At 37.0% G+C, this 19600-nt stretch overlaps 1 protein-coding gene across 2 annotated transcripts in view; it reads left to right on the top strand.

Moving 5' to 3' along the window:
• ches1 (checkpoint suppressor 1) overlaps positions 1–18473 on the top strand; it is a 36559-nt gene extending 18086 nt beyond the window's left edge. For both annotated transcript variants that reach the window (XM_058756968.1, XM_058756969.1), the window contains exons 2-6: positions 1335–1885; positions 7761–7909; positions 10802–10860; positions 13101–13209; positions 14508–18473. In XM_058756968.1, the coding sequence (XP_058612951.1) occupies positions 1349–1885; positions 7761–7909; positions 10802–10860; positions 13101–13209; positions 14508–15000 (1347 nt within the window). In that variant the 5' untranslated portion in view covers positions 1335–1348 and the 3' untranslated portion in view covers positions 15001–18473. The remainder of the gene's footprint in view (positions 1–1334; positions 1886–7760; positions 7910–10801; positions 10861–13100; positions 13210–14507) is intronic.
• Positions 18474–19600: the final 1127 nt, after the last annotated feature.

A 19600-nucleotide genomic window follows, 5' to 3' on the forward strand; every position in this document is an offset into this window, starting at 1 on the left:
GGGCTGTGTTTATGCTAATAGGGCAGAGAGCGTCACAAATGGGCAGGACTTTTTCGTGCACAGAGGGAGAATCTGAAACGGCTCTTTTGTAGAGACTGTTCATGATTTATTAGTTTTATTTAAAAAAATGAGTTGGTGGATTTTTAACATTATAGGCTGGTTGTTTTCACACAGTGCAGCCATACAAACACCTTATAAAAATGATTTTTGCATAATAGGTCCCCTTTAAGTTGTTATTCATCTCCTCTGGATACCTAAAAATCTAATGTTTGTGCTCAGTTAAAAACAAATGTTCATAAATGCTGCTAATTTGACTGGTGAGTTTAGCTGAAGTAGTTTGTCTACTCTGTAAAGTTTCTCCATTGACACTAATATACTATGAATTTTGAATTTGAGTAGCTTAAGCTTGAATAAACTGCATTTGTTCAGAGTGTCTCAACTCGGTCTTCTTTTTCTTGTTTGCTGATCTCACCTCTGAAATATGGAAGTGGATTCCCGTTCTCATGCTGATTTTTTCAGTCTCATTTCTCTTTGGGAGTTCACAGAGTACACGTTTGTTTCATGGGAAACATAGGACAAACATGGGATCTGCAAATATAAGAGATTAACTTATGATGCAGTGATTTTAGCCTCATGTATTTGTTGATCCTGCAAACTACACAAAGCAGGCAAACGTTTATTAAGTGTATGTTTACTGTAGTTTATTTTTTAATATATATAAAACCAAAATAGCGATATGGCTGTGCAATTATCAGACAAATCGCAAAGGCTGTGATTTAAGTAGATTTTTCATACTAAAGCATGAGCATGAGCAGCTTATGATCTGTTTTTTTCAGTCTCTCAGAGCAACTCTCAAGAGTAAATGCTTCACAAACTTGTAATGAGAAGCTCCTTATGAACGGTTTACTGAGAAAATAGCTTGATTTAACAATTGAAAAGAAAGTAATTATGACTTCTATAAATAGGCTACTGTTGTTGTTGTTGTTAAATACTATTATTTTATTCCCAATTAATGTCATATTTTATTTAAGAATAATAAATATTACAATTCTATTTTTCTTAAATATTTCATTTTAAATACTTAAATATTTTAGCTTACTGTGAAATATTGCAGTTGTAATTTCTTATTTTGTTTAATAGTTTTAGTTTATTATTATTATTATTATTATTATTGTAGTCATATTGATATATCTAAATAATCTAAAAAAAAATTGGCCGAATTATGCAAACCAGTTTTTATTACAAAAATTGCAAATGTGTGTGTGAATTTTTGTCCCCATAAAAACCAGCAATCACTTCACAGAGTGTTGTGTTGTTGTCTCGTGTCTCTGCAGGAGCCGAGGGCTGCATGGGTCCAGTGGTCATGCCCCCAGGGAAGAAGGCCGAGGGCCCCAGCAGCGGGAGCGTGGCGCGGGGTCTGAGTCAGCTCTACCAGGACACCGAGGCAGCTGACCTCTCTCTGGCCCTGTCTGCCTCCCTCAGCCGGGCCGAGGACGAGGAGCTGACCAGCCTCAGCTGGCTGCACGAGAGCACGGATCTTCTGACCAGCCTGGGCCACTCGGGCCTGCGCAGCGTTAGCCCCCTGCAGGATGCTAACGGTGGCCGCGAGCCCTCCTCCTCACCGTCGTCCTCCCCTGAGCCCAGCGAGCCACCCTACCACCTGTCCACGGGTCCCAGCCGCAAACCGCCCTACTCCTTCAGCTGCCTCATCTTCATGGCAATAGAGGACGCTCCCTCCAAGCGACTTCCTGTCAAAGACATCTACGGCTGGATACTGGAGCACTTCCCCTACTTCGCCAGCGCCCCCACTGGCTGGAAGAATTCAGTGCGTCATAATCTGTCGCTAAACAAATGCTTCAAGAAGGTGGATAAGGATCGCAGTCAGGTGAGGGCTTGTGTTTCACTGAGGTTAACTTAGGATCAAGATGTAACCGAGACGCTTGTTTTATTGGAACGCACACTTTCATCTTCCTGAGTGATTTTCCATCAATAGTTCATCGTCCTGATGGCTTTTAAATACTTTACCCAGAGGCGTTCACATGTTTCCTTTCCATTTACAGTCTAGGAGTTATGAAAACTTAGCTTTTACCTTCATTATTGGGCCAGTTGGTTTCATAATAAAGAACAAAACACATTTGCCAACTTCTTCGAAATGTACTATTTGTATTCATGCATGTTTCATATATAATTTTTATACCAGTTTCGGTAACTGTTTCAATTAAATTATTTGAAAAATGTCAAATAACATTTTCCTTGCACGTTGAACACACAATCTAAATAATTATTAAAGTTTTTAAATATATTTTTAATATAAATGTAAATTTAATGATTAATTTATGAATAAAAACTAATTAATTAATTTATAATTCATAAATATCATTAGCACATGACATTTTTACAACCTAAACTAAACTTGTCATAAAAAGGTAAAATTATATGATGTTTTGCACAGTCGTGAGGGTCTGCAGGGGTCCCTTCTATGGTATCATATCCTGTTTAATGTTTTTTTTTGGCATGTTAGTTGAACCACATGAATTTCGTAGGTCACATCACATGACTCTGCAGACAAAAGTTTTTCAAATTTTAATAGCAGTGAAGCAGTTTTGTTCAAATATAATATAATATATTTTTTTATAATTTTTTTTCTCTCTCTAATAACAGGTAATAAAAAGAGATTATTTATTTTAAAAACAATTAAAAATTTAAACAATAACATTTTTTTACATTATGTCCCCCACAAAAAATAAAATTAACTAAATAATAAACAAAAATGAATTTTTATGTAGACATGAAACGTCTCTGCATGTATGAATTGCATTTTAGCATATTTTTAAACAAATGAATAAATAGGACGGAACGAACGAGCAGCTTGTCATTGACCTATTAAAGCAGTATTAACCTTAAATCAAAGTCCAAATTGAATTTATGACAGATTACTTCCAAGTCAACAAAGGCTTATTATTATGGTTTATTTCGAAGAGATTTTATGAATGTGGGCTGTGGATATGTAAACAAGTCCATGATTATAATCAAAATATAGTACAATTGTAATCAATGCGTGACTATAACCAAAATGCAATCATGCTTTTTTTTGTTAAGAAATGACAAATAAAGATAAAATCATACATTGACATCAAAACAGATAAAGTGATTAACAAATAGCACTGTTTGCTCTGGCAGTGTGTGTTTGTATTATTATTATGTATGTGTGCGCCTGTAAGAGTGTGTTTGTACCTGTCTAAGCCGTCATCTTGTCATTTGGTTCTTAACTACGACCAAAAGAGTTTTCCGTGTATATGTATTCCCATAGCAACCTAGCCGTAGTTGACATGAAAAGCATGCTGTTTCTGTAGCAACAGCAAAACTGATTGGCTGCGTTGCTATGTGTGTGAGTATATCTGTATATGTGTGTGTGGGTAAAATGTGGGAGCATTTCAGGGAAGTGGCATGAAGCACAGTGATCTGTTTTGATGGGTAAAGTTCAGGTTACTTGACCAGTTGGATCACATTTCACTGAGTACAAAATAAAGTAAATCTCTGGCAGAAGACCAAACTAATCTACTGAAATTGACATACAACCCTTCTAATATGGACTGTTTTATTTATATATATATATATATATAGGTAACATAGGCTGGGATATATAATATAGGTTGTGATATGTAGGGAATTAACTGAATTAAATTTGAATGTATATGCGTTTAATTTAGTTTCATTTTCTACTCTGATTGAAACAGGGAAATGTTTTTTCTTTTTTCTTTTTTGTCAAGATTTTTTACTTAAAACATATGTTGGTCTCTCATTATACTTAAATCATTAATAGCCTCTTTTGATTTGTTTAAAAATGGTATTAAATCTCACACACACTCCAGAAGGGTATTTGAAGGAGAAGGGCAAACTAGTGGTTTAACAGCAGACTAAGTATAATGATTCACAGTGTGTTACTCAATAGCAGATGTTTAGACAGTGAATGCTGTGGTAGATCAGTCCCAGCTTTCTCACAAGCCTCAGTCGTCAAAGATCCAGCCAAACCCCACAGGTTAAAGATAACAAATGTGTCCACACTTCATTTTGTGCTTGAGTACTAAGCATATGCAATTTTCAGCGCTGTGTGTGTGTGTGTGTGTGTGTGTGTGTGTGTTTTAAAGGAATCATATTTTACACTTTTTAACACCTGTTTTTCCCCTGAAGTCCACTTATAATGTTAGTCAGGGATGCTTGAGCCAAAATCTAATTTAACATGACCGTTTTTACCCTCTGTCTGACACTTTTAATTAAGCAGACTGTTTTTTTGTTTCTTTACCTTTAAGTATTCTGTATGTAAATGTTATTTAATTACTAACCCAAGGGTGTCCATGATGCTTGGAGAAAACATTTTGTTAATGTTCCCAATCGTCTCAGTTTAGCTGGCACACAACCCTCCAAAGCAGGCTCATGGAAACTCATTCTTCATCCAGGTTTTTGTTTTTTGAGCCAATCACGTGAGCTGTAAAAGCCATGTGGCTAAACACTCCGAAAGCTGCAAAATTGTGTTGTGAGAACGCTGTTTGGCTGATGGCACAAAAACAATGCACACAGTCCCAAACCCTTGAAGTGGCGACTGTACATATTTTAAAGAGCGTTGCAAAAACATCTACTATTATGTAATGAGTCATTTGCTGTTTTCTATTTTGTAAGAATACGTGGCAACCTTTGAATCCATGTAGATGGAGATGTTTTTAAGGTCCAGATGTTGTACGCTGTAAAAAATGACTGCGATTTTAACGATAAGACTGTAAAAATGCTAGTAAAAACCTATTAATTGGTTAACGGTAAGTTCCCCTACTATATAAAACCTGTACTGGACAATACATGTAATTTTACAGTAAAATACAGTTTTTGGAAGTGGAAAAAGAACGTATAATTTACAGTGAAAAAACGTAAATTGACATTCCCAGAATTCCCTGCGTTGCAATTCACATTTGATCTTTTTCTTATCAATTGTGTACATTAGGGTTGTATGTTACATCTAATGTTGTTAAATTAATGTTTATTGCATTATTTCAGTTTCATGCATGTCACCATGATGGTGTTTAGTGTTTGTGTGAATGACACTGTGCACCTTCTATATATCTTGGTATTTAAAAGCTGCTTGTGGTTAGCTTTGGTTCATCATGTGACTTTCTCATCACCACCTGCTTTTGTTGGTTATCAGTGTATTACAATGGAACAAAACAGATTTCAGTACTTCAATAGGTTGGTATATTAACATTATATCAGTTAATGAAATACGATTTTGAAATGTAAATTTAGTTAAATCCGTAAAAATCTAAAATGTTGCTACCATATTTTTTATGGTATTTTTTTTGTTTGTTTGTTTTTTAACAGTGATTGTTGCAGGAGGGACTAACTTCTAACTAGACAAACCTTGACCCCTCTCTTTGTGCAGGTGTACTTCATACTAGGGTTGACCTAAATACTGAATAAGAGTTAATATAATATATAAGGTGTTGTGTCAGTAGAACCATGAAGATTTCTGAAGAAGCCATTATTGCAGCTTAGTTTCCAAAAGTGGAAAATCCAGTTTTCCATGATTTGACCCCTTTAACGTTCGTGAAAATGTGTGTATACTTTTATAAGCCATGAGTAGAAACCCTCTCTTTTAAACATAGGCAATCATGTATTCTGGCTCTCTGAGCGTAGAGTCTGTGGCAGAGATCTGCTTTCCTCATTTACCACGGTTGGGAAAGATTAGCACATGGGTCTGGGCTGGTTTTAAAGCACCATCATTGTCTCCATGTAGACTGAGATCCTCATGCCAAACCCTCCAACCAGACAACCAACCATCCCTCTCTTCTACTTGTTGCCTTGGAGACCAGTGAAACCACAGGTGCATGTCTGCTCCTCCTCTGTCTCCTGTAGAGAGGGGTCGTGCGGCTCTGGCAGGCAGGTGAGCTGGAGCCGTACCCGGATGCCGTGCCGGAGCTGGTGAATGATGTACGTCAGTCTGTGATGTTGTTTTGCAGGCGTGTTGATAGCTAATTGAGGGCAGATGGAAGACTGGTGGGGAAGTTATGAATGAAGTCATGGGGAGTGTATTTGAATTACCCTGCACCCCGGGTGGAAACGGCACGCTGGGCCAATGGCTCCTCCAACAGTGTGAAAAACACAAACACACACACAGATACATGAAATAAAGTTGCTTCCCCCAACCATTTGGCAATTGCCAGCTTGTCGGCCCCTCTAATCAAACCCTTCCCTTAACTGCCTTGTGTAGTGTGTCGGTAAACACTGCCGATCATTTCTATGGCATGGCTTGGTTCTGTAACTACGATAATATCAGAGTGCTTTCATCATCCCGTCTCACTTATTTTTGTGCTTAATACGGGAGCCGAGATCAAAGCGGCATGGGTTGAATTTCATGCCTTGTGTGAGTTGTGTTTTTTGGTAAAGTGAAATATGGCTCTGGAAGCCCCTGATGGAGGGCAGACAGCTTAATTAGGTGGAGAACGGCTTCTTTGATCTAAAAATATATGCCAGTGTTGCCTGTTGAGGCAGTTTTAAAGGTGCCTCTGCATTCACGAGACAACGAGGGTCTCGAGTGCTAGGTCTAATCCTCCTCCCTGCTCTTTCTCAATACTTTGCAAAAATGTACTCGGTGATAATGTGCAGTTTATTTCAAAATAAACTTTGAAGGTTCTTGAGAGCATCAGGCTAAAGTGAGTTCTATTTCAAATCTTCATTTAGAGTAGGGCTCTTTAACTCTTGAGTCCTGCAGACTTTAGTACCAATTCCAGTTTAGCCCGCCTTGCAAGTAAAGGTCCTTGCACACTGAGTCTGAAATTTCTGTATGCTTTTTTTCGTATTTGTCGCACACCGAGTCCGATGCATATTAATTAATCCGTTGTGAAAAAATTCGCAAAACGGTACTAAATGGAGTCTTCAAGCAGTGAGGATGATTTAGTTGTCCTCTCGCTTCTTAAAAAGAGAAAAAGAAAGGAAATATTGGGTCCATCCAATCCTGAGATATAGAGAGGATGGAGAGCTCCTTATTAAGGAGCAGCGGGATTATCCCGGACGATTCAAAGTTTACTTCAGGAAGTCAGTGGCTCAGTTTGATGCTTTGCTAGCGATACTAGAGCCACATATTAAAAAGAAGACCACCAATTTCTGTGAACTCGGTGTGCAAGGATCTATATACAGTGCTTTGTGCTGCTTCTTTCTTAGGCTACACGGTGTGCTGCAAACGAGAACCAACCATAAGCATCAGAATAGCATCGCTTTACTGAACAGCCTTTAAATGGCAGGAGCCATTGTGCAAAGCAACAAATTAATATTATTCAACACATCCTAGTTTTTTGCAGAAAATATTGAGATGTAACCCCCTTTGTATGCTTAATTGTTGACATTTTCATAAGTAACTGTAATTCAATTAGTCATTATTTTTCCTCAGTAACTGTCATGGATTACAGTTACTTTTTTGTAATTAATTTAAGTAATGCCGTTACATGTAACTAGTTACTCCACAACACTGACAGTTGAGGTCCACTTCACTCTAGGGGTGGTCCTTAGCTCCAACCCAGATCAAACTCATCTGCCTATAGCTTTCTAGAAATCCTGAAGACCTTGATTGGTTTGCTTTGGTGTTTGATTAGGGTGGATCTAGAGTGTCAGAGTGGCCCACCCTTGCTATAAAGTATCTCGTAATATTGTTAATCTTGATAAAGATATCGAGAGATTAAAGATGTCATGAGAGTACTTTGTTTTTTTTTGTATTTCAGAGCATAGGAAAGGGTTCTCTCTGGTCTATTGATCCTGACTACAGACACAATCTGATTCAGGCGCTGAAGAAGACTCCATATCATCCGTATTCCCCTCGGCTTCCAAAACCTTCTACCTCCCCGTCTGACTCTCCTCAGCAATACCACAGGTAACGCCTCAATTTATCACTCAGGGTTTTTTTTTTTTTTTGGCCGTCCATTTCTTTTTCCTCTTTTCTTTTCCTCTGCACCAGTTATTGCTTTTTCCTCTTCGTTGGTTTGTTTTCTTCTGGTACTTTCATTCACACTTTCCATTTTGTGTGGCTCTGAAAATCCCAGTCCAGACTTTTCCGTTTCTAAATAAAGAGCATGAGCACAAAAACCTATCTGAGTGTGGAATAACAAAATGTGACTGAGAGGACGTTAACTTTACCATGGCATGAATAATTTTGACCGTGAAAGAGCTTTGGATTAAACAAATCTTCTCTTTATCTTTAAGAAAGAGAAGATGGGAAACCTGAAGGGAAGAAAGATCACATACAAGCCTGGTGGCCTCTCTAATGACCTTCCTGTGAATAACACATTGATCTGGTGTGTGAGGGTTTTGGGTCAGTTCCTCACTCATTCTTGAACGCTCTGTCAGCAACTGGACATGGTCCTCTGGGGAATCTGTGGGATGTAAAGAAACGGCACATGCTTGCCCTTCCCGAGTCGTTTCTTCTCCTCTGCTGTTGCTGTGACGACCAGAGTACCTCCATGGCAACACATGCATAAGACAGGTGGAACAGTAGCACAAAGCTATTTGTCTGGCAAAAGAAGAAAAAAAAATAGAGATAGGACAGACAGTTAGTGCTAAGAAATACATTATAGGCTTAGCAACACTAAACTCCATAGCAACAGTAGATGTCGGGTTCCTGTTTTCTTGTTTTTTCCTTGATTCCCCCCTCACACTTCCTCTTGTGGGATGAAGGAGCTGCTCTCAGTAGTTTGTGGTCTCTAGTTCTCTTTTGGGAAATGAAAGTCAGTTACTGTGTAAACAGTTGTACAGTCAATTATACAGTTGTTCTGCTTACAAACACAAAGCTTTTTTGCTTTCATTTTGCAAGTAGCTTTTTTTCATCAATTGTGGAGTCTTAGAGGTAAACAAGTGGTTGAGCCTAGTTAGTATCTGGATGGGAGACGTCTTGGGAAAACTAGGTAGCTGCTGGAAGAGGTGTTAGTGAGGCCAGCAGGGGGTGCTTACCCTGTGGTCTGTGTGGGTCCTAACGCCCCAGTATAGTGACGGGGATGTTATACTGTAAAAAAAACAAAAAAAACAACAACATCCTTTGGATGAGACATTTAACCGAGGTCCTGACTCTCTGTGGTCATTAAAAATCCCATGGCACTTCTCGTAAAAGAGTAGGGGTGTCTAACCCCGGTGTCCTGGCCAAATTCCCTCCACTGGCCCTTGTCTATCAGCTCTCCTCTCCACCTGTAGCTGGTGTGTGGTGAGCGCACTGGCGCTGTTGAACTGTGGCTGCCGTCGCATCATCCAAGTGAATGCTGCACACCGATATGATTGTAAATCGCTATATAAATGCCTCATCCATCCATCCATTAAACCTGATACTCCAAATTTATTCTCTGAAGCTGTTAAAAAAAGTTATGGCAGCTTTTACATTACTTTAACTCATCAAAATAAGTTGAGCAATTTCTGTTGGATTTTCTTTAAGTTGGTTTAATGTAATCTAAGTTGAAATGACTAGTACAACCAGTTGATTATACTTAAAAATTCAAGGCAGCAACTGAAGTAAAGTGTTTGTTGAAATGGGATGGATTTTTTTTTTTTACATTGTGGAAATATGATAGCTTAAATAGTTTTACATGGTTTTTAGACGGTCCAAGCTAGTTTAGATGGTTTATTTCATAAAAGCTGTGATGTAACGTAAGTAGCGAAGGATTAGCGTGTAAAACGGATTGGGTAGTTGCGTATTGGATGGAGGCAGATCTCATTGTGAGTTTGTAGTCAATTGTAAGAAAGAGGCGGGGTTTAAGCTGACAAAATGATTGGAGAAGTCCAGCATAAAAGCAAAAATTAAAAAGGTCCATGTTTTTTCCCTCTTATAGCGCCACCAAGTGACCAAGCTCTGGAATTTCATTCGGATTCAGCTCTTATGTGTTCTGAGTCTGGTGAAGATATCTCATTCCGTTCAACTGTTATAAGCATTTTAGTAAAGGCAGCCCTGTCCCTTTCGAACGTTTTGGCGTCCCTTTGCGATGGTGAGTCGAAAGTTTAACTTGTTTTTTTTTTTTTGGGATAATTATTGATATTCACTCTCTGGAGAATCTTTCTGCTCTGGTTCGGTTCCGATCGGGCAAAAACACACATTTTGTCTGGCATGAGCCAAGGATTCCAACAACTTGAGCCTGCGAGTAACTGTTTAGGAGTTATGAGCGATTTCATACTTTTGACCACCGTAGCACCCCTGTCAGGCCAATTGGGGCGAGCCTTGGTGACGTTGTAGGCGGTGTGAATACTACCATCCCTTCAAGTTTCAAGTCTCTACAAAAAATTTGCATTTTACAACATTAGGATAATGAGATAAGATAAATGTGATGTCAGTCTGCTTGTCTGTGAACCTCAACACCCCCAACTGTTCCTATCACTTAAAAAAGTGATGCTCATGGTGAGTTTGAGGATCTGATTTCAGGACTAAAGGAGTGAGTCAATCTAAGTTAAAGGATAATATTGATTGTTATTGGAAGTACAAGCCATTTGGATCCATTGCTTTGGACAGTCTATAATGAGTAATCATGGTAAATAATGGGATCTCCAAGCCTCGCCAGAAAGTCTGTACTAGTTCAATTAGATTCTTGCTCTACCTCTCAGTCTCCGGTTTGCATTCCACACCATCATATCTCATATACTTAGAGTTTCCTCCCCTGCTTTTATCTGACTTTGACTAGGATTTCAGAAGTTCAGAAAACAAAACTTTTTTTCATTATGTGATTTTATCACTCAATGCTTTTCACAGTATCTGGATTTTCTCTCTCATTCTCGCTCTGTTTATATCCCTCAGTCCTCCACTATGGCCAGGAAGTCCACTCTTCAGAAAGAACGGAGGAGTGCTCTTACAAGGTAAAAGCTTGTTTTTTTGTCATTTCTTCTAATCTATTTCTTAAAGACTCCAATTATTTTACTCTATTTATTAGCTTTGAAACCATGTACTCTTCACTGCTGATAAATTAGCCTATAGTGAATATACAAAAAGTTTGGGGTCAGTATGATTTTTATTTTATTATTTTATTTTGTTTTTTGTTTTGTTTTGTTTTTAAGTCTTATGCTCATCAAGGCTGCATTTAGTTGATCAAAGTAATATATTTTACATAAGTTTTCTATTGTAGTATATTTTAAAATGCAATTTATTCCCGTGATATTAAAGCTGTATTTTCAGTATCATTACTCCAGTCTTCAGTGTCACATGATACTTCAGAAATCATTTTTTATATGCTGCTTTGCTGCTCATGAAACATTCATTATTATCAGTTTGGAAATCATTTGTGCTGCTTATTTTTGTGGAAACCATGATGCATTTTTCAGGATTTTTAATGAATAGAAAGTTCAAAAGAACAACGTTTATTTGAAATAGAAATTAAAAAAAAATATATATATATATATATATATATATATATATATATATATATATATATATATATATATATGGACATGTCTTTTCTGTCATTTTTGATCAATTTAATGCATCCTTGTTGAATGTTAATTTCTTTCAAATAAATAAATACAAATAAAAAGTGCTTAATGCACTTTTGTACAATTTACAGTCTGTCTCTTACAGGAAAACAGAAGAAAAATAGTGATGACTCATCCTGTACTACACAGATTTTTGTCCAGTCAAATAATTAGAATAAAATAACCCACCTCCTAATACCACCTGTCACCATCCAGCAAATAAAAATCATGTTCATGGTTGCAACGTAGCCTTTTAGCTTATCAGCCATGTAAAAATATTTTTAAAAAACGTGAGTCCTCCAATAAGTCCCACTCATGCTTCCAGTTTTAATAGGAAATGTCAAAACAGGAAAGAAAACTGTGCCTGTCAAGTGATTTCATACGCCCTGTAAAAGCACCTAGCAGGTGATCCTTGACTTTGATTTATAAAAAAAACCCTCTTTATCGCACAAATAGCTGCATTGCGCCTACGGATTACCTTTGTAATATCTTGGGAATCATTCTTTTATTTATTTTTTTACCACTGATTCTCTCATTTCCCACAACTGCTCCTTCATCTCTCTCTTTCAGTCCATCTGTTTGTCTCTCTCTCTCTCTCTTTCGTTCCCTGTTGGTGTCCCGGCCGTTTAAATGTCCATTCGATTCCAATCAGGGTGCTCTCTTTCCACTCCACCGCAAGCAGCTAAATGGAAGGAAATGGATACATTATCTGTCTGTAGTGGCTCCTCTCTCCTTCTCGTCTGCTCTTGATAATGGAATAATGGAGGCAGAGCTGCCTGTGAAAAGTGTCTGAGCAGGGCTATTGGCGTTTGAGTGATGTGAATGTCTTGATGGCTGTCTACATAAAAGCAAGGAGCTCAGTGTGTGTGTGTGTGTGTGTGTGTGTGTGTGTCAACTGCTTGACCGGACAGTCTTAGCTCAAGGCCGCTTCACTTAAGCTTACAGTTTGTGAGTGGCTGGACACCTGTGAAGGCTGTCTAGTGTCCTTTTGCTGTGTCCCTTAAAGCGATAGTTCACTCAAAAATGAAACTTCTGTCATTATTTATTCACTCTCAGGGGATTCACTTTCCTTTTTTTTTTGCCTGCTGTGAAACCAGTAGCGGTGGATTGAATACTATTATTGACCTTTCAATAAATCAGTTGAGCGAACATAATGTCACCTAGTTAATATTTACGTTGAAATGGTTTATAATGTGTCCATCCTACTTTTCACTCACCTTTGTGTTGTTCCAAATATAAATGAATTTTTTCCTTGTTTAGCAGAATGTTCACGCTGCTCTTTTCCATGCAGAAAGGTGGCAGAAAGCACCATGAAAGTAATTAATTTGACTTGCATATTATACACTTCAAGTCTTCTAAAGCCATACAATAGATTTGTTTGAGGAACATATGACAGGATTTTCATTTTCAGGTGAATTTTGTCTTGGACAATGAGGAGCCTTGAAATCAAAAAGGTTGAGAACCGCTGTTTTTCAGTTCTCCTAAGCATTTCTTTAAGATCTTTATCAGTAATGTAGATGTTGTATGAGCAAATGCTCAGAGGAGCATAAACCGCCTGTTCTGCAGTCGAATAGGAGTTTTCTCTGTGTGTTTTATGCCATGTGTTGTAATTTGGGGTTTGTTTTTCACAGTTCCACAGAGAGTGATACAGCATAGCTCACGTGTTGCAGCTCAGGGGCTCTTTCCGGTTATCAGACCCCTTCCTTTGAGTCCTGTGAGCAAGAGGACCACCGCCGTGAGGTTAGTATATGCTTCTCCATCAGTGTTGCTATTGTTAACTCAACTATTGAAATCGTTTTTGGTTATTGAAAAAAGCTCGAATAAAATATAAATATTAGATTAGATTAAAAAAATACTTAAATTATTCACTTCAGTTAGTTGCCAACATTTAATTTGAAGTACAAACATTTACAAAATGAAATAATGAAACTACAACTCAAACAAAAATGAAAGCTAAATAGAGGTATTAACAATAATGAAAATGGCAAAAGCACATAAAACTAAAATGAAACTGTATTATAGAATATTGATAATTACTATAATAGTGAATAAATAATACCTTTCTTGTCTTTAATTCATATAAACGGAGATGCAAATGCAAAGCTGTTTAAAAAAAACACACAAAATGCACTTTTTTTTTTTTTTTTTTTTTACGTAAAACGTACTAAATTTTGTTGGATTTGTGCTTTAAAACAAGAAAAACTATTTGACCATGTAAAATAAAGACAAAGGTCAAATATTGTATATAGAATGTTTTCCATTATTGGCATATTGGTATGTTTATTTTCCATATTATTACATTTACAGTACATCTAATGCTTACTTAAAATTACTCTTTAAAAACACTAATAACTGAATAGTGCTCTTAGCAAATCAAAAAATAAATAATCATGTTTTATACTGTATATTATATTATTCATATACTGTATGTGACCCTGGACCACAAAACCAGTCATAAGGGTCATTTTTAATTTTTAATTGAGATTTATACATCATCTGAAAGATGAATAAATAAGCTTTCCATTGATGTATGGTTTGTTAGGATCGGACAATATTTGTCTGAGATGCAACTATTTGAATATCTGGAATCTGAGGGTGCAAAAAAATAAAAATATGGAGAAAATCGCCTTTAAAGTTGTCCAAATGAAGTTCTTAGCAATGCATATTACTGATCAAAAATGAAGTTTTGATATATTCACAGTAGGAAATTTACAAAATATCTTCATGGAACATGATCTTTAATTAATATTCTAATGATTTTTGGCATAAAAGAGAAACGTATAATTTTGACCCATACGATGTATTGTTGGCTATTGCTACAAATATGCCCGTGCTACTTATGACCGGATTTGTGATTATAGGGTCACATTTTAAATGACTCATTTTAGTTTTTATTATTTAATTTCAAATTGTAATATCAGCCATAACATAACACACCATATATACCCTGAATACACAGCAAGTCATATTGGATGATAGCGTCTGTGTAACTGTAATACATTTAATAGTGATTTGCCTCTCTCTGTCTGCCTGAACAGATCAGCCCTGGGCGACTATCTGACACGGGGTAAAAACAGCCTGCGCAGTGACTCTCCTCCACCCAGTGATGATCAGCAGGAGGACCACACATACAGCAGCTCGCAGTCCCTAAATACAAAGGGGGACATTTCTTCCTCCCTCTCCTCCTGCTCCACTCAGGGTTCCCTCTCTGCCTACAGCCCCGGTCAGGAGGTGACGCTCACTGAGGTCAAGGAGGAGCAAAAAGACTTTCCGCTGGATGCCACACCACCTCCTTCCCAGCTGCTCCAGCGCAGAAGACTGCTGTGGACCAAAGGTCACCTACGGACCCCCGGCGACACGCTTCCCCTGAAGAAGAGACGCGCGGAAAAGCTCCTGGTCAAAGAGGAGGAAGACGAGGAGATGAAGGAGGCGGCGGGGTCGTTGCTTCACCTGGCCGGCGTGCACACCGGTGTTAATAAAAACGCTCTGCGTATGTGTAAGAAGGAGCTGAAAGAGGAAGCCAATGATTAGCAATGAACGAAAATCCCGTTAACACAGATCTAAATACTTCTGTTCCAGGATATCAGGTGAATTCTAGTCAGTTGTTGCAATATCAATAAAATCACTGTTGTCCCTTGTCAGATTTGATTTCCAGGGTGAAAGATTCTCATGTCCATGTTGTTTTGTGCGCGTGTGCGAATGTGTGAGTGTGTGAAGAGGGAAAAAAGCCATAGTAAAATTTGGGTCATTTGAGTGAAAAATGTTTTTCTTTTAATTCATCAAGCCTACCGAACAATTTAAATGAATTAATTATGTTGTAGCAATCCTTCTAGTTCACATCAGAAAGCTGAACGGAGAGATTTTTTCATGCTGCTCTCAAGTGTGCCAAAGATATGAAACCTGTTGATGAAAGTGCAGCTAATCCATGCACACTTAGTAAGACCAATAATAGTTTCAAAAGTAGTGATACCAACCTGTATCACAAAAAACATCAGATGAATATCTGGGTCAATGACATGACGCTCAGTTGTTTAAAAATGCAATTCATGCATGCGATGAGTTGTGAATAAACCTTTTCTATGATGGGCATGTTTTAATTTCTCAATTAATAGTGATAGTTTTTGGGGCATAAAGTTAATGTCAGTTGGATACAGCTGTCCTCATTAAAAGTAGTATGGCATTAAATTTTATTCCTTTAAAAAAAGTATATATATTTTTTTATTAAATTCATATTATAATAATGAAATATTTTAAAACAAATTATTTTTGGTCTGCTAAATCAAAGTCATGTCATGCAACCAAAAAATAGATGTGTCTGTAATTCTTAAAACATCAGATGATTTGCTAATTTATGACAGATTTTCAATTACAAATTCATAATTAGAGACACTTTTATACCTGTGTTTAAGGTGTAAGGAAAATATATTATTTGTATAATTAACAGTGACACCACATGACACGAGTCATTAAATTGGCTCCTATATAACATGTTGTTATATGTCATTGACCCATTTATTTATTAAGCAGCAAATGTTTTGTATAAAATGGCCTGTGTCCAGTGGATAACAAACGTAAAGGTCAAATGCAATATGCCAATTCTCTCATACATGCCTGGTGTTTAAAACATTTCTGGTGTTAGTTCTTATTTGAAGCACACTAAAACTAATCTTTTATGAAGCAATGTGTAACAAATGCCTATTGTGTTGCCAAAATGTTGGTGTTTTTTTTTTTTTTTTTTAAATCTTCATCACAATCCAAGCAATTTGTCCTGTCAGGATAACACTGTAAAAAGTTACTCCCTTTTTTCCACAAAAGGCAGTTTTTGCCTGTTTTTCAGTTATATTGCATGGGTGCTTGTACATAAGAAAGAAGTATTTTCTTTTCTAAATGAAAGATCATGTAAGATAGATATTTAGCATGAGGCATGGCTTATTTTCTTACAAGAAAACAAGAGAGAGGCGTCTCTTAAAGCGTAGGTTTCTTTCTTTACTCTACTCTTTATTTTATTTTTTTTAAGTTTTAAGTATCTCTCTTCTGCGGCAGACAACTCTTCCAAAGGAAGAGACTTCACGGAAACCCATTAATGAACAGATCTGCCTTGTATTGAATATCAGGTGAAACGGATTTTGCCTTTTTCGTGGTCCTCGGTTTGGTGGTCCTTTTTCAATTCATTGATGTAAGTGTTCAAATGTTGTTAATAATCAGTGTTGGATGACCTATCACTCTGTACACCCTTTAAGGTTGTGCCTGCCTTTAGTTCATGTGTTTGGATGTCTGTTCTGTTCTTTTGTAACGGTTCGATACTCTGTCATTTTCATTGTGCAATCTGCAGCATTGATATCATAAATTGTACTGAAATAGTTTGACAAGGAATTAGAATTGGCTTTAGGATAATCCCTTATTAGCGCGATACTTCGCGATCGACCTTGGCTTGTCTGTTTCCTTTATTTTTTACTTCCAACCCTCATAAACTTGAACTTCATCTGTGAATCTGAATGTCCAAGTGTGCAAGAGGGTCCTACAGTTATCTTAAAGGAATAGTTCACTCTAAAAAAAAATATATAGATGAGTTTGTTTCTTCATCTGAACAGATTTGGAGAAATTTTAACATCACACACCAATGGATCCTCTGCGGTGAATGGGTGCCGTCAGAATGAGAGTCCAAACCACAATAATCCACACCACTCCAGTGCATCAATTAACATCTTGTGACGTGAAAAGCTGTGTGTTTGTGAAAAAAAAAAATGTCGTTAAGGCATTTTAACTTTAAATAACTGCATATTTCTCTCCTGATTCAAACAAGAAGAGTTTTTCACTGGAGAAAGCAATATTATGGATAGAAGAAAAGCACCCTAATGATGGGTTTGTTTCTTACAAACACGCAGATTTTCACTTCACAAGACACTAATTTATAGACTGGAGTCATGTTGTGGATTTTTGTGATGTTTTTATCAGCTGTTAAGACTCTCATTCTGACGGCACCCATTCACTCCATTGGTGAGCAAGTGATGCTACATTTTTCCAAATCTTTTCAGATGAACAAACAAACTCATTTACATCTTGGGTGGCCTGATGGTGAGTAAATCGTCCACGAATTTTCATTTTTTGGTGAACTGTTCCTTTAATGTTGTTTTGAATGCTGCTAGTGGACATCTGTCAGCGTCATGCATATATTTGCTACGCAGCATCTATCACGATGTTTACACTCCACTTCCGCTTTATGTATGAATCGCTTTCTGAATGTTGTGTCCCCAGGGGAGCGGAGCTCAGATATATCAAACATTTTGAAACATTTCAGTTCGATATTTCAGCACTTTTTTTTTAATAGTGAGACAGGACTATTTGTGCGGAAGTGTCTAAGTGTGAGTACGATGTAAAATAAGAGACGTATGGTGGGATGGCCCTACTTTATTTGATCCACATATAGGCAATAAGCTGCTGCTATGCTGTTTTGCTTTCAATTTATTCCAGTCCCATAATATGCCATTTGTTTTGTGTACCAAAAACAACCGATTTAATGGCTAAGATTCATACAAATCCATGTAAGACAAAAGGGGGAGAAAAATATGCATGAATTATTTATTGGAAAACTCACTGCCTCTGAAATTATGTGTGAAATAATATAAGGGTTTTGTCAATGTTGTTGATGTTGTTTGTTTTTGCCAAATATGTTTTGGTCCTTGTACTTGCGTAAGTCACTAGTGGTCTGGTATGATTTTTAGAGCACAATGGAATCATGATGAATATGTATTTGACCAGGTCTATTTTCAATACACTCAGATGCCAATGCTGTACGAGTATAAAGCTGTCTATTTCCTTGGTGTGCAATCATATTGCCAAAGAACAAGATCAAACTATTTCATCTATACATGTAAATAACCACATTGTCGATATGACAATAAATGTCACATCATGTTGTTACTTTTCCACATATTTCTCCTGAAACTTCAAATAATGTTTATGTAATGTATTGTCTTCCAGTTGCAATAATAAAAATATCAGAGTTTTAAATAAGTCGTTTTCATTTACTTATTTTCAGTTGATAGCAAAATGCATATTATATTATATATTATATTTCAGCTGAGAGGGAACATTGTTGTTGTTTTGTTTTTGGCTAACATTCTGCCAAGGTTATCTTAAGGTTATGAACAAATGTTTTTGCAGTAATGTTTTGTTCTAAGTGGTCTGGCCTTTAATAATGTTAGCACAAAAACATTATTTATTCATAGTAACATTCTCATAATGTTTGTAAAATTATAAAAACGCATTAAACATTTCAAAAATACCCTAATGGGAACATTAGTCAAATGTTTTTATATTTTTATAACATATTTTGTGAGCTGATATTATATATCATCACCTCTATAGAAACCATTTCATCTGTGAGATGTCCTCACTAGTGTGTGTGTGTGTGTGTGTGTTTAACTGCAGTCTTGACTGATTTATCCCATGTTTAAAGTGACTTGATTGCTCTGAGTTTGGGTGTGGCTAATGGGACTCAGTGATGGCCATATGCAACTGGAGCTTTATTCATAATTAAAGGCAAGACAGGCTTAATCAGCAGCCACCAGCTCCATGTGCTCACTGGAGCCCATCTCTGTTGCTATGCAACTCCAGGAGCCATAAGCAAGCAATCTGTGCTTGATACATTTTATTAGTCTTTGTGTTGAGTCTTTATGAGTAAAACATTGCTGGTGTATTTTATACCTTTAATACCTTCAATTTTGAGTGTGTTTTCTTGCTTGAAAGACAGACCAAAAATTTCATAGCACAGCAGGAATAATGCATAGAGAGAGTGTTTCATTTTAGATCAAGTGAAATGAAAGTGAGTGAAATTAATTTAAAGAGAATTTAGCATTACATCACTTGTTCACCAGTAGATCCTCTGCAGCGAATGGGTGCCGTCAGAACGAGTCCAAACAGCTGATTAAACCATTACAATAATCCACAAGTAATCCACTCAAGTTCATCAATTAATATCTTGTGAAGTGAAAATCAAAGAAACAAATCCATCAAGATGTTTTTAACTTCAAACCGCTGCTTTCAGCAAAACTGTGAGTCCTCTATCCATAATATTGCTTTCTCCAGTGAAAAAGGGACTTGTCTGAAATATGCCATGTTCATGCACTGC

Source organism: Onychostoma macrolepis, chromosome 20 (genome assembly GCF_012432095.1).
Source record: "Onychostoma macrolepis isolate SWU-2019 chromosome 20, ASM1243209v1, whole genome shotgun sequence".
NCBI lineage: Eukaryota > Metazoa > Chordata > Actinopteri > Cypriniformes > Cyprinidae > Onychostoma > Onychostoma macrolepis.